Source organism: Idiotropiscis lumnitzeri, chromosome 13 (assembly GCF_059441095.1).
Source record: "Idiotropiscis lumnitzeri isolate Australia: NSW breed Sydney's pygmy pipehorse chromosome 13, RoL_Ilum_1.0, whole genome shotgun sequence".
NCBI classification, from domain to species: domain Eukaryota; kingdom Metazoa; phylum Chordata; class Actinopteri; order Syngnathiformes; family Syngnathidae; genus Idiotropiscis; species Idiotropiscis lumnitzeri.
Genome location: NC_142403.1, coordinates 9,744,298 through 9,757,840, shown reverse-complemented (window position 1 = coordinate 9,757,840; position 13,543 = coordinate 9,744,298). Strand labels below are relative to the sequence as shown.

Genomic DNA, 13,543 nt, shown 5'->3' with positions numbered 1-13,543 from the left:
GACTGAGGCATCATGTCATGCAACAAATTTCACTCATAGGCAACATTGTCTCATTTCATTTGCAACCCAACAAGTGAAAATATATGCAGACCTCCTTACTGTTCTTTTTTTTCATTTTATTTTTTTTAATCTAAAATGCCTATTAATTAAGTTAAACAACTTATATATATATATATATATATATATATATATATATATTTATATATATATATATATATATATATATATATATATATATATATATATATATACAAGCTATCATGCATGTCTTTGGAATGTGGGAGGAAACCGGAGTACCAGGCGGTAACCCGTGCAGGTACAGGGTTAACATGCAAACTCCACACAGGAAGGCCAGAGCCGGAATCAAACCCACGACCTCTGCACTGTGAGGCAATCATGCTAACCAGTCACCCACCGTGCAGCCTGTGTATTGTAGCTTAGAAAGCCACACCCAGTAAGAAAGTGGGTCTAGAAACCAAATCCACAGTAGCTCAGCTTCGTTTCAAAACTGACTGTCAAATCAAATGTATTTACTTGCATTGACGTGTCCTTCGTAAGCAACGTCACACTGTCAGTTTGCTCATGTTTGCCCAGCCTCAGAAATGCGCTTGATGTGACTCCCCACCAGACTAAATCTTTCCAGGCTGTATTTATCACCCATCCATCCATTATCAGAACATCTTACCCTTATTCGGGCCGCGGGCATGCTGATGTAGTAAAATAATACAAATAATATAATGTGTAGTTTTGCAGGTGTCAGGGTGTGGGGGTGAGTCCTTTTATTGTGGGGCTGGATAGTAAAAGGGGGGTGGGCAAGGGATGGTTTACCTGTGGCGCAAATCTAGCCAGGAGACCTTTGATTTCACTTAAGTATTCATTCAAAATGGGTGACAAATAGCTAGACCTCTTCCTTGTTCCTGATATATTTTATTTTGGAGGTGTTCTGTAGTTGTAAAACGAGGTGGTGTGACACATATCCAAGGCAAATAAGACACTGAACCGTTCTGATGATAATAAACATTACCTCAGACTAAAAGCAGAAAGTCATTTTTTAATCAATTTCTCTCATCTTAATGATCAATCATTTCCTGTACAGCAACAAAGGCAAGCCTATCTTCTTGTTCCATATTTGACATTCCATCTTCTTTGGAAGCCCTCAGTGTTAGTTGAATAAAAGAAGAAAAGAAGGTGTCAGAGTATCATTCCTGTGCCCATCAGACACCCTTGTCGTCTTGATATCAACGTTTAACAACATGGTCGTCTTCTCTGCATCCTCCCCTCCAGTGTGACCCTTTGGATGCAGCTGCTGCAGTGTCACCACCTCCTCCTTCCCCCCGAGCATTTCCTGTTATTGGTCAGGATATCAGAGGAACATTACGGTAAGCATCATCATTTTCCCCCTTTTAAAGGTTTGTATGACTACGACCCAGGAGTAAGGTTCATGTATTCAGTGTTTTGCTTGCTAAGTCATAACCAATATTGACAGTAGTCTCACATCATCTTTCAGAAGCGGCAGAAATTTTCTCACCTTTGTCCGCCTTCCTGAAATACGTAAAAAAAAAAATCTAACTGGCTTCCTCCCTTCTCACTTTTGAAATTAATCTTCATGAAATGTCACACAAAGTCACATGCACACAGGGCTTTTTCAAATCCCCTTTATGTTTTAAACTAACCTCCACTGCAAAGATGACTCAGTTGGTGAAGGTTATAGAAATCAAACCATAAAAATGAAATTTCTATTAATAGAAACAGGCATGAGATTTACCAGATTAACTCTTTGCTGTGAGGCAAACTCCAAAATAGGAGGCTTTGGTAGTGGAGGAAGTATCTTCTTTTTCATTCTGAACACAAAGAACACACAGTATTATTAAACATTAAACTGTTAACACTTTATTTATGTTTTAAAATACAGCGGAACTTTCAAAGTTGAACACAATCTGTCACGCTAACCCACAATTTAGATAATTTGTATATTTTTTTTTATCAGTTTAGAATCATGATAATCCTTCAACATGTTGGTATTGTTTCAATATTCTTAATTGTCCTATAAATACAAAGAAAATGTAACCACTCTATAAGAGAACTAGTAAAACTCAGCTTTTGATGGTGACTGAATAACATGTGACAGAGAGGCAAATGGAAATAGTTTGCAGAGCAAGAGAACACATCTTGATCTTTGTGGATGTGAAATCGACATATAAAGCTCTGTTTAAGTTGTAAAGTCAGCACTGTTGGTTGTGAAGTGTTGGCTTACACGCTGAGACTTTTGAATGAGATAGGTAAATATGGTTTCGTAAACGTATTATGAAGATAAAGCTCTATATAAATCAGGGGTGGGCAAACTTTTTGATTGGGGGGGCCACAATGGGTTCTAGAATTTGACAGAAGGGCCGGACCAGGAGCAGATGGATGGAGTGTTTTGGTAACCTCACCTCATCAGAGACAAAAAATACAATTAATTTTAAATGAAACTGAACAAAAGCATTACAACAAAATATCTGTCTTTGACACAACACAATATTTAGAAAATAAAATATCAACAAGGTTTATTCATGTAATTTTTTTCAAGTTCGGCGGGCCGGATTAAAACGTTTAACGGGCCGCATGTGGCCCCTTGGCCGTAGTTTGCCCACAGGGATATAAATGAATTACATCATTTTCAGGTATCTGTACTTTACTTGAGTGTTATTTTTATTTGAAAAAAAAAATACTGTTACTTTTAACATTTGGAAACAGACATCTGTGCTTTCTACTCCCTGTTAAAAAAAATGCATAGGCCAGCATGCTTTAGTTGTGTTTTCATGCTGGTCTTGCTGGCCCAGAAAGCAAAACAAAGCAGCCAAGGTTCAAACAGCCAAAACTTCAGTCACTGAGCAACGAACTGAGCCACATCCACCCAGCAGGGGACCAGCCAGGAGCTGGTGACCTACTGGACTTGCTGCTGTTACCACTCACGAGCAGGGCAACAACAGCTGGTTGGTCTTGCGAGGTGGTTTGGGCTCAACGGGTTGCTTGATGACCAAAAGTTTGGATTTTTGTCTATGCTATTAGTTTTTTTTAGCAGGCTATTTTATGTTAGCTTCAAGAATGATTCATGTAGGAGAGCTGGCGTCTATCCCATTGTGAAACCTCTCAACTGTGACATAGACATGTCAACCTTTATTTTTATCATGCTGCCCAAAGAAAGTTTCAATTCCTGGTATTTGCCTTGCAAAGGTTTAGTCCCTGTTTACTATGTATCATATGTTATTTTACTGTGTGTAAAAGCAGGGCTCACTCACCTTTTCCAGCACCATGAGCATACTATTAAAAGAAAGATAAACAGGAATGCCATAATCAAGCCACGTTTCAACCATTCTATTGGTGAGGTAAAAAAAAAAAAAAAAAAGCATTAGAAAACTACTTCATTGACATGCATCCCACGGTATGTGAATCCATTGTCCGATACCTGACATAGAATTCATTGGCTTTGTCTTGAAAGTTACTGTGGCCTTAGGACCTTCTCCAGCTCTTGTCACCCCAGCAACTGTGATGTTGTACTTTGTTACTGGTGTTAAATTTTCCAGACGGTATTCAGCCATGGAAGCTGGTACACTGTGACATTCTGAAATCAAAGAGGTTCGAAAATATCAATGTATAAACACTAAAACAATTGGAAAATCTTGAAACAAGAGAATGTGTCGTGAACCGAAAGGTCATGTCAATTAAGTACTTACGATTGCGCTCGTCATTAGAATGTAATTGCACACTGCACACATTGTAGTATGTAAGGAAACCTCGCCTGTCCTCAGTGGGTATTGCTTTCCAAGACAGCGTGACAGAACTATGTTTTTCATTGAAGGCGAACAAGTCTTGGGGAGCCGTCCTTGGAACTGAATGGGGTGAAGAGAGTTTTAGATTAAAAAATAATGTCGAATTTTATTGAGATGACAAGACAAAAAAAAAATCAATTCATGAGACAAAGGACAACAATGGAGGAAAGACGGAAATTTGCATTCTTTCTTCCTGGAATAAAGCAGGATACACAAATCTCTGCAAATGGACCAAAATAGAGTATTTCACAGATCTAGTTATTCCGTCCCATGCACAGAACCTGGACAAACGTCCATTGGAGGAGAAGTTTCAAAAGGACGGACTAAGCAAGAACGGAACTAGGTTTTCGCCCGTCCCTGTTATCACCTCGAACCTGGTCAAGTACCCACGGACGCCCATTTCACTTATGACTGACAGATACATGGCCAACTTGCATGTGTATCCGCCAATACACAACTTCAGACCAAATGTGAAATATCACAACGCTCTGCTTGTCTCGTGCGTGTTCACCGTGTTTGTATGCGGGAGGGCGTGACTTCACTTGGCTTCAAGTCGACAAGAGGAGGAGCACTAGTCATCTGTAAAAATAGTTTACGCATCTCCCAGTCAAGTATGCCTCCAAGACTGGATCCTCTGCCATTAGCCTTTCTTCCATGTCTTTATGCACGGACTGGCAAAAAGCAAGGACAGGAGCGTTTTGAAGGATGAGGACGGATGGGGACTTATTTTAGGAATAATAACGGAGGGACAATAATGGATTGGTGCCTAGCTCGCAGACCGAGGATGGAGGACAGACCGGAAAAATAGGGTAAACTGCCCATCTCTGGTATTTTCCCACCACTTTCCATCAAATCGGCAAATGTATGATTTTCAGATGTCACTGAAAGGTTATTGTAAAATAAGCTGAAGATCATAATAACCTCAAGTAACCTTATATCATCAGTTTGTGTATTTCTAATCATGTTTTTATGCGCTAATTGCATTCATGTTTGCACACGCACACACGCCGATATTTTTGCTAAGAACACGCAATCGAAAGTTAACAAAAACTGTGGCCTACGCCCCTGTCTTAAAGACACAACTCATGTAGGGTGTAGGCCGTCTAACTTTCGTTATGAGTTAGTTTCTGTTTCAAGTTCTAATAAAAGCAGAGGCAGTGGGGCGAGCAGTGAAAAGAATAACCTTGCCTGGTTCTTTCTGGCATGAGCCACCTTTAGTAACAGCTCTCCCACAAAGCGTCAGGGCAGTTAAGCCTGACCGATTATCCTGTGGTGTGTGGTGGGTCAAGAGTGAGTCTTCTTCCCCAGTTTGCTCAGAAAATGGCTGTGGCTGATGATTGTAAAAATTAATCTATCCATCCGTTTTTTTCGCTTGTCTTTGGTAGGATCAGAGGTTAGCTAGTAAGTACGTTCATGCCTCTCCCCAGCCACTTCATCGAGCTCTTCTGAAGGGATCCCCAAGTGTGTGTCTAGAGCCGTGGCAACCAGCAGAGGAAATTAATTTCAGTCACTCATCCGTGATCCTGCTCATTTTGGTCATGTGCCACACCAAGCGTGATGATGGGAACATCAAGATCAACCAGTAGATGGAGAGCTTCTTCTTCACCACAACAGACTGATGGAAAGACTGAATAATTGCAGCACCAATATGCCTGACATTCTCCTGCTCTACTCTTCCCTCACTTCGCAATAGCTAAAGATACCTGAACTTCTCTACTTGGGGCATGGTCTCATCCCCGACATTTACTGACTAAGAACCATGGCATCAGCCTTGGAATTGCTGGTTCACATTCCAGCTGCGTCACAATAAAATGCAAAGCAATCCAGTGCAAGTTGAAGATTGGGGCTTGATGAACCCCAAACAGAACTACATCATCTGCAAGATGCAAAAATGTTCAATGGAGGCCACCAAACTAGACCCACCCAACACCTTGGCTGAGTTAAAAAAAATTGCCCGTGAAAGAACAGAAACAGGGACAAAGGACAGCCTTGACAGAGTACACCACTCACAAGAAACAAATACTACAATGCCGACCAAAGTCTGCGGAACTCGTCCAGGGTCCGAACAGCCTGTTATCAAAAGGTCCAGTACCCCAAACTCTTGAATCATCATCATCAAACTTCGGCTTAGTGTGTCCTGCTGCCACCGCCATGTATGGACATTGGTGAATTGTGACAGACAAATTGCCAGCCAATCGCAGGACACACAAAGCTCAACAACCATTCACTCTCACACTCACACCAGGGACCAGGGCACAATTTAGAGTGTTCAATCAACCTACTATGCATGTTTTTGATTTGAATGCCTTAATAATGAAATGACTTGGACGAACGTGACTCACAAGCATGAGGTAAACCATAATTGCGACAATCAAGCTCAAATCAACCTACCATTCTCTTTTTTATAATACAGGCACATTTGAACTGTCTTTGGTCTCTCGTTCATGCATAGGTGCTCAAAGTAAATGTAACCCACATAGTCCTTGATGCCTATATAACAGAAAGACAAACAATCAATCATATGTATTAAACATAACGTCTGGAAATAAGCTAACAAGACAGAAAAGTGAGTTGGTGAAAAGTGTACAATCATTAGCTCTTGGTCTAGTTTAGTTTACAGCCAATGCAGTTTCTGGAAAATTTTATTCATGAACTAATGCCGTCCGACTTTCAATATCATATATAGCAGGGGTACCCAAGTCCAGTCCTCAAGAGCCCCTATCCAGCCTGTTTTAGATGCATCCCTCCTGCAACACACCTGATTCAAATCCTCAGGCTCATTATCATGATTTTGCAAACTTTGTTCATGAGCTGATCATTTGAATCAGGTGTGCTGCAGTAGGGATGCATCTCAAACTGTCTGGATAGGGGCTCTTGGGGTACCCCGAATATAAAGGAATTATGTATGACTTATTTTTGTGACTTTCTTTAGCCACAGTGTTGAGTTTTTAACGGTATCTTACTGTTTCTAAAAAGGTTCATGTGTCTTTTAGTCTTCCTTGTCAATTGACTTAAGTCTCCATCTTGAAGCCTGTACAACTCGAGGCAGGTGGTCTCATTCAGTTTGTGATCCATTAATGTTTTATTGCAAGCTGCAAAATGTAAAGAAAACAAATAAAAAAAGTAATCAACAACATATAACAGTATTCTAAAATGGATACTGTGCACTATGGACAAAAGAATCAGGACACACCTCTCAATCAATCAATCAATCAATCAATCAATCAATCAATCACGCAATCAATCAATCAATCAATCAATCAGAGTTTAGCTTGTGCCCCTTCTTCACCTATTCCCAACTATGTCCTACGGAAAAGGTCACAGAACCCTGACCTCAACCCCATCAAACACCTTTGGGATGAACTAGAACAGAGATAGTGAGCTTGGACATCTTTTAGATCACAAATGTTCTTTTGGATCCAATTACAAAATTGTCTTTGATTTTTACATCCTGAAATTTCTGCAGGTCCCAATTCCTTTGTCCGGACGGTTTACAGTGCATTCGATTCTCAGTTTCAAGTTGACTTTGTAAATCATACGTTTTAAATTGGGAGTAGGTTTTGCTGGTATTTGTATGATGGCTGGGGGAGAGAATCCTGCTGCGTTTCTGGCCATAACAGAGAAGTTGACCGGAGAGTCGGAAACATAGTCTGTGTATTCAGTCCTGTTGATGGTATGGGCTTTCTTCGTCATACACGGACATCCTCCGGAAGACTGCGAGTCCCTCACGATGTATGTCACTCCGGGTACTGCCGCTGCATGGTGAACTGGCTAAGAAACAGAGTGCAGCTCAGTTACGCTTATCCAGCTCAACTGATCCGGGTGACTGAGACATATCCTCAGTGAGATCCAATAGACAGAAAGAAGAGCTGCTTCAGTGATTTGCTGCTGTCACTGCTTTGATCCGCAGACAGAGGGAAAACTTCCTGGCCTATAACACACGACTTTTTAATTACATCCTGGGAAAAAAATGCTAATATCACATTCCCTGAGCTCTGTACTGTGATCATGCTCACTGATTACCTTGCACCTTACGCTGTTGACCTTGGAATTATGACTTCTATTTTAATTCTGTATTTCTGAATTCAAGGTATGTCCTTGCTCGCTTACGACACGTGTGCCTCACAGAGATGTTCCTTGATACGATCGTATCAGAACAAACCTGTTTGCTATCTCGAGTCTTTCGCCCAAATGATATAACAGTAGAATAATCATCTCAAAATGTCTAGTGTTGTCATTTCACGCACGGTTCAGTTGCTTCTGCAGACCGATAGTCCTTCAGTAAAAACTTTGAATGTATGTTTAAATCAATTCCTTCAGTTGAAGCAATAACTGTGTATTCAGAACATTGGCCACATACTACCGCACCTCATACCCGCAGGTACCGTCTCTGTAAATCAAAACTTTTGGCTTACCTTCCACACGAGCGTGACCTTCCGTGCACCTTCAAATTGTTTCAGCGTCATATTAACCTCCATCTTTTCTTCAAGCTCTGCAGTGGAAAACCAAATAACAGTTGTTCGATCCAGCTTCTTTCATCTTAGGCAGCAGGCTAAAGTGAAGCCCTTTCTTCCTCAGCAGCACTCAGAAACAGTAACCCATGCCTTCGTTACATCTAGGCTAGATTTAATGCACTTTGTTACAGCTCCTGCTGTTGTGAAATGCGCTATATAAATAAAGTTGTATGCTTTTGTATTTGAAATTAATAAAATAATGCTTCAATGCCTCATTCGGTGACCCTCTCCCGGCTAAATATAACAATACTATTAATAATAAGTAAAAGAGATAGACAAATGTCACCTGCAGGAACAATCACAAGTGGAGACCATTCGCTCCATAGAGGGTTACGGGTCACTTTGGTCCGATGTCTGAGCTTAACCTGGTAGGATGTATGCTTCTGCAAGTTCTCGACAGCTAAATGATCTGTTTTGGAAATACAAGAAAGCCACGGTGAAACAAAGTTGATATTTTGAAATATAGCAGGTGGCAGGTCTCATTCAACAGACAAAACCTGCCTCAAAATCCCCAAAATGAATTACTGGGGAGGGACTGAAGATCAAGATATTGTACTGAACTTTGTAATGGTGTGACTACTGAGAGTAGACTTATATCAATATTTTTGCAAAATAAGACATATTATTGGTTTTGTTTATTAACAAGGAGGGGAAAGAAACAGCAGTTGAAAATATGAATAGAAAATATAAAAGAATACTGACACATCTTACTGTGGCTGAACTCTGTGGTGTTTAGTCTCTGTAAACAAAAACAAAAAGAATCAAATGGTTATTACACAAAGCACATAAATTGGACATGCAGGATTTCTCAAAAACAAGAACCTTTTGCCACGGCTTATTTTCTTCCGTTCGAAACCAGACCTCAGCCAAGGCCAGGTATTTTTCTGCAGCTTTCCAGGTCACATTGAGGTGGTTTTGAAACCAGGCCACTGTAATGTCTTGTGGTGCTTCAAATTTAACTGTTGGAGAGGAGCAGAATTAATTAGTTTTATAAAATAATTTTTATTTCAATAAAGCGACATGGCTTCACACATTTGTTTTCGCCCTTACCATCTTTTTTCCGTATTTGTTTTCTTCCTATTCAATTGACACTTTTTATAACAAACCCTACATACGGGGTGCCTTAAAATGTTGTGGTACCCATCACAAGTTAAGACCACACCCGAAATATTACATGGGATTCCATACCAACCTGAAATAGACGGTTCTCACCTGTTTCGCGGAGTATAACGGAGGTTTTGTTTGACTTGCACACTGAGTCTCCTTTGTGAGCTTCCACCCAAATATCAACGAGTCGATCTTTGATGAGCACCTCGTCATTGATCTGAATGCGGGTATCTTGAATGTTCTCAACTTTTGTGTCATGTTCACTATGCAGACAGAAAGCAACTCACATTTTTGGGACAGGAGGACATGGATGACCACATAACAACAACAACAAAAAAAATGCAACCACATTGACAACGTCGTTGCGCCATTAAGTATGTGCTGCTTAGCAGAAGGTAACATTAATCTGTGCATCCAACAAAATAGATCCAGTTAGTGTAGGATCTTTGCCCAGTTTAGCTGCAAAGGGTGGAGAAACTCATAATGAGTGATTATGTAAATCAACTGTATGAGTGTGCAACGGTGGACTGGAAGTCCTCATGTCCAGAACTGGACTGACGACGTAAGATTTATCTGGCTTTATATTTTCACACAAGTAGAGTTGACAGCAATCCAGACACACCACAATTTATCCAAGCGGTAAGTAAAATTTCCATCAAATAATAATTTTAGGCGCTTGATTCTGCATTTAACATGCAGTAGTGCCGTAACTTCCAATTGCCCCAATTTGAGAGTTTCTTTACTTTGTGTTTACAAGTCAAAATTGAAATTAAATGAAAAAAAAAGCAACGGTCACCGACTTGCTTTTAGCTGTTTATAGAATTGGACAAACCGTGAAACACCCAAATAAAAAAAGACGCCCACATTGAAATAATCGTATGGGAAATCGTCAACCCCAGCTGGAGTTGAAATTCCCATCATTCACTAGGCCTGTCATGATCCGCGTCGGGCATGACAGGGGTTTTTGTCATTGTTTTCGTCTGCATGTGTTTTTGTTATTGTTTTTGTCACTTTCCTACCATGTGCACTTTTGTTTATGTTTGTCAGCTGAGTAGGGCGTTTCCCCTCAGCACTCTGTCTCACCAGCCACGCACCTGTTCCCCGTTATCATCAACACACCTGATTCCCATCTGCTCCCCTATTGACTGGACTATTTAAACACCTCACTCCGACAACCCATTGTTGGAACATTACTCCTGCTTCTTCATTTGGACTGTCACGACTGCTCCCTGATCTCGTTCACGCTCATGTTCTCGCTTCGCTCCCGTTCTTGCTCCCGCTCTTGTCCCTAGTTTTTGTCACTAGTTTTTGTCACTGTCTTCGTTCCTCGGTTTTTGTTCTGTTTAGTCAAGTTTAGTTCGTCATAGTCATTTTGCACCCTGCCACGTTTGTTTGTCCACGCCATGTTATTTGTCCTCATTGATTAATTTAATAAATTCCCTTAAGTTTACCCTTTTCCCTGCTTCCTCGCACCTCTGGGTCCACCTCCTCCTCGCCCACCGGCGAGCAAACCTGACAAGGCCACACCCCACTTAAAAGCGAACACAAATTTTGCTGTGTGTTTGCACTTATTTTGATTAGAAAGACATTTTTATTTCTTTACAATTTCTCGAGTTTTTTTCCCATTATTTTTTTAGATTCACATTTTACAATACACTCCTATTTTTAATTATTTACAACATGATTAAAAAAAATTTTTTTTGAGGACTGTAACAGATTAATGATATGCCATTTCTTTACAAAATGTATTTGTTGAATGAGTAAATTCATGGAAGAAAATACGTATGGATTTTATCTATATGTATAATGTATATATAAATAAGCATGTCAAAGTACCGTTGTAAATCCACACTGCCTCCAGGCAATATTTTAGGATGCGCTTCAGAACCACATTGTCAATAATCGTAACATTCACTCTAAAAAAATATTTAAAAAATACCAGTTGGATAGTTAATAGCATATTATTATTTTTCACTTGTTTTCATTTTGGTCTGACGCTCAATCCCCAATATCATTTACCTATAGAGTACAACATAACTTATACTTAAGTTCTTACCTGAAGTGGAGGTCAAATGTATGTCTGTGTCTCGTATTGATGCTCCATTCACAGTCGTAAACGGTCGACTCGTTGTTTCTTCTGAAGCACTGAGGACTTGAAGGAGCCTCACATTCTGACCCTTTTGGGCCAAACATTTCAAAAAGGATTTCAGAAATCGGCCATAATCTTTCAGAAGGAATCACCTTCACACTGTTGCTTCAAAATATCAAAGTCAGCTTCAGAAGACTCAGACAGATGTTTGTCCAGAGCACTATGAATAATCTGTATTTTTCAAGGATTATGTTCGTAGATAGTAAATTGACAGGTTAAAGAATATTACAAATGAATAGCATTTGCATCCATGTTCATTTACCTTTGCTGGAACTTGCCGTGAACAGAAGCAACATAACAACGTATCGAAGTGGTGAAATCCAGCCTAAAGTTTCCATGAGTTCAGTTCTCATGTGTTGTGTGTGTGTATGATAGAGAGCGAGAGGTGTTCTATTTAACCTGCCTTCACATAACCCAGATCTGTTTCTCAGAAATGCCGCCGGTTGCACTTTTGGGAGGTTCAATGAGGTGCTGAAGAAACCCACACGTGTCAGAAGAACAACACATTCTCATAAAGACAAAGGTTTGGTATACTGATGACTTCCATATGTGCTTTTGACGCCTCCCACGCCAGCGTGCAGACAGACACACTTTGATTGTGAAAGTCCTCACTTTTGATTCCTGTCTTTATTTCACTATTTCAGCTTTGTTTGCTCACCTTAAAAGTTTACCTGAACAACCAGAAATATTGGTTAGAGTAATCGTCAATGTATGCTGCTGAATCAGTCAAATGTGAAAACATCTTAGTCATCAAAAAAAAAAAAAAGTGATATTAATGAAGCCATCCTATGGGTTTGAAGCTGGACAAGATTTGTGACTTTACATATTCTTGCGTGGTTATGAATGAAAATGCAAAAAAAGGGAAACTAGGATGTTTGTAATTTTTTCTTGATTGTTCACAATTTAGTTCATATTTTGACTCAAGGACAATACACTATTTGACATCCAGTTCTGTCACTTTGGCACTTGGGATGGAGCAAAGCATCCACTAGAGAGCAGTGTCTGTTAAGATCAGGGGTCTTCAATCCTGTTCGTACATATAAGTTTTTGAAAAAAAGTACGTTTTCATCACTGCTGATGAGAACAATTAGTAAGCTGCGGCCCCAACACAGCTAGAAGAAGAAAGTCACATACTATTAAGAATAGCCTCTCAATTAGTCGGCAGTGATTGTGAAACTCCTGTGTCCGCTTGAATCCACACACTGAAGTAGGAGTTGAGCTCATTCACCTGTTTGTCAACATAAATAATCACAATTGACATATAATATCTCCTCCATCCATGTGAAATTTTAGGAAAAAGGCCAAATGGAGTTCTGTTCACAGGGGGAAAAAATCAATATGTGATACAGTCTAGAACTCATAAAAAACTCATGGATTTATGTAATATGAATATGAAGCACGTCAGTCCTGGAGAATCATTTTAGACTTATCTAACTAAGAAAAGGAGAACAGGAAGTGGAGATATTACAGACTACTCATACACAGTTTTACTGGGTGGCAAGAGGTGACACCAGCCACCCCCACCCAAAGTTGAGCAGTGAGCCAAAGTCATGTCATTTGCCTCTACGTTGACCAGGTAAAAATTAAACGAGTCTCAATGTATCATGCAGAAGCAGGAAGGAGAGGCCTAAGGTCATACAGTGCTTTTTGTGTGCATGGATGTTTGTGTTCACTCAATACAATACGGACATATTTTGTGTTTTCTTTTTTGTGGTTAATTTGGTAAACGTACTTCCTGTTTGTGTAACAGATTGAAATAACGCTTTGAATCCAATGGCGACTTTGAACTTTTACACAAGATTGTATTGTTTTTAAAGCTGTCCATTTGTACATCTCATGAGGGCCAGGGGGGGTGTACATGAAACCTTGCTACGCCTCTGGAAAGCAGTAAAATCAACCACATTCGATTGAGATTTTGGGGTCTTATGAAGTGTTTGTGTGCGGGTACGCAATTATAACTT

The 13,543-nt window shown here is 40.0% G+C and overlaps 1 protein-coding gene across 1 annotated transcript; it reads right to left on the bottom strand.

The window, feature by feature from the left end:
- Window positions 1-1,031: 1,031 nt before the first annotated feature.
- il12rb1 (interleukin 12 receptor subunit beta 1) lies at window positions 1,032-12,030 on the bottom strand. The gene is made up of 15 exons (XM_088313531.1): window positions 11,845-12,030; window positions 11,490-11,610; window positions 9,539-9,696; window positions 9,149-9,285; window positions 9,029-9,065; window positions 8,613-8,735; window positions 8,228-8,304; window positions 7,352-7,583; window positions 6,776-6,904; window positions 6,204-6,302; window positions 3,717-3,872; window positions 3,449-3,604; window positions 3,282-3,357; window positions 1,766-1,841; window positions 1,032-1,345 (listed from the first exon to the last, which is right to left on the bottom strand). Exons 1-15 carry the CDS (start codon window positions 11,933-11,935, stop codon window positions 1,163-1,165), a joined length of 1,851 nt encoding a protein of 616 aa, XP_088169657.1. The 5' UTR covers window positions 11,936-12,030; the 3' UTR covers window positions 1,032-1,162.
- Between the last annotated feature and the right edge of the window lie 1,513 nt (window positions 12,031-13,543).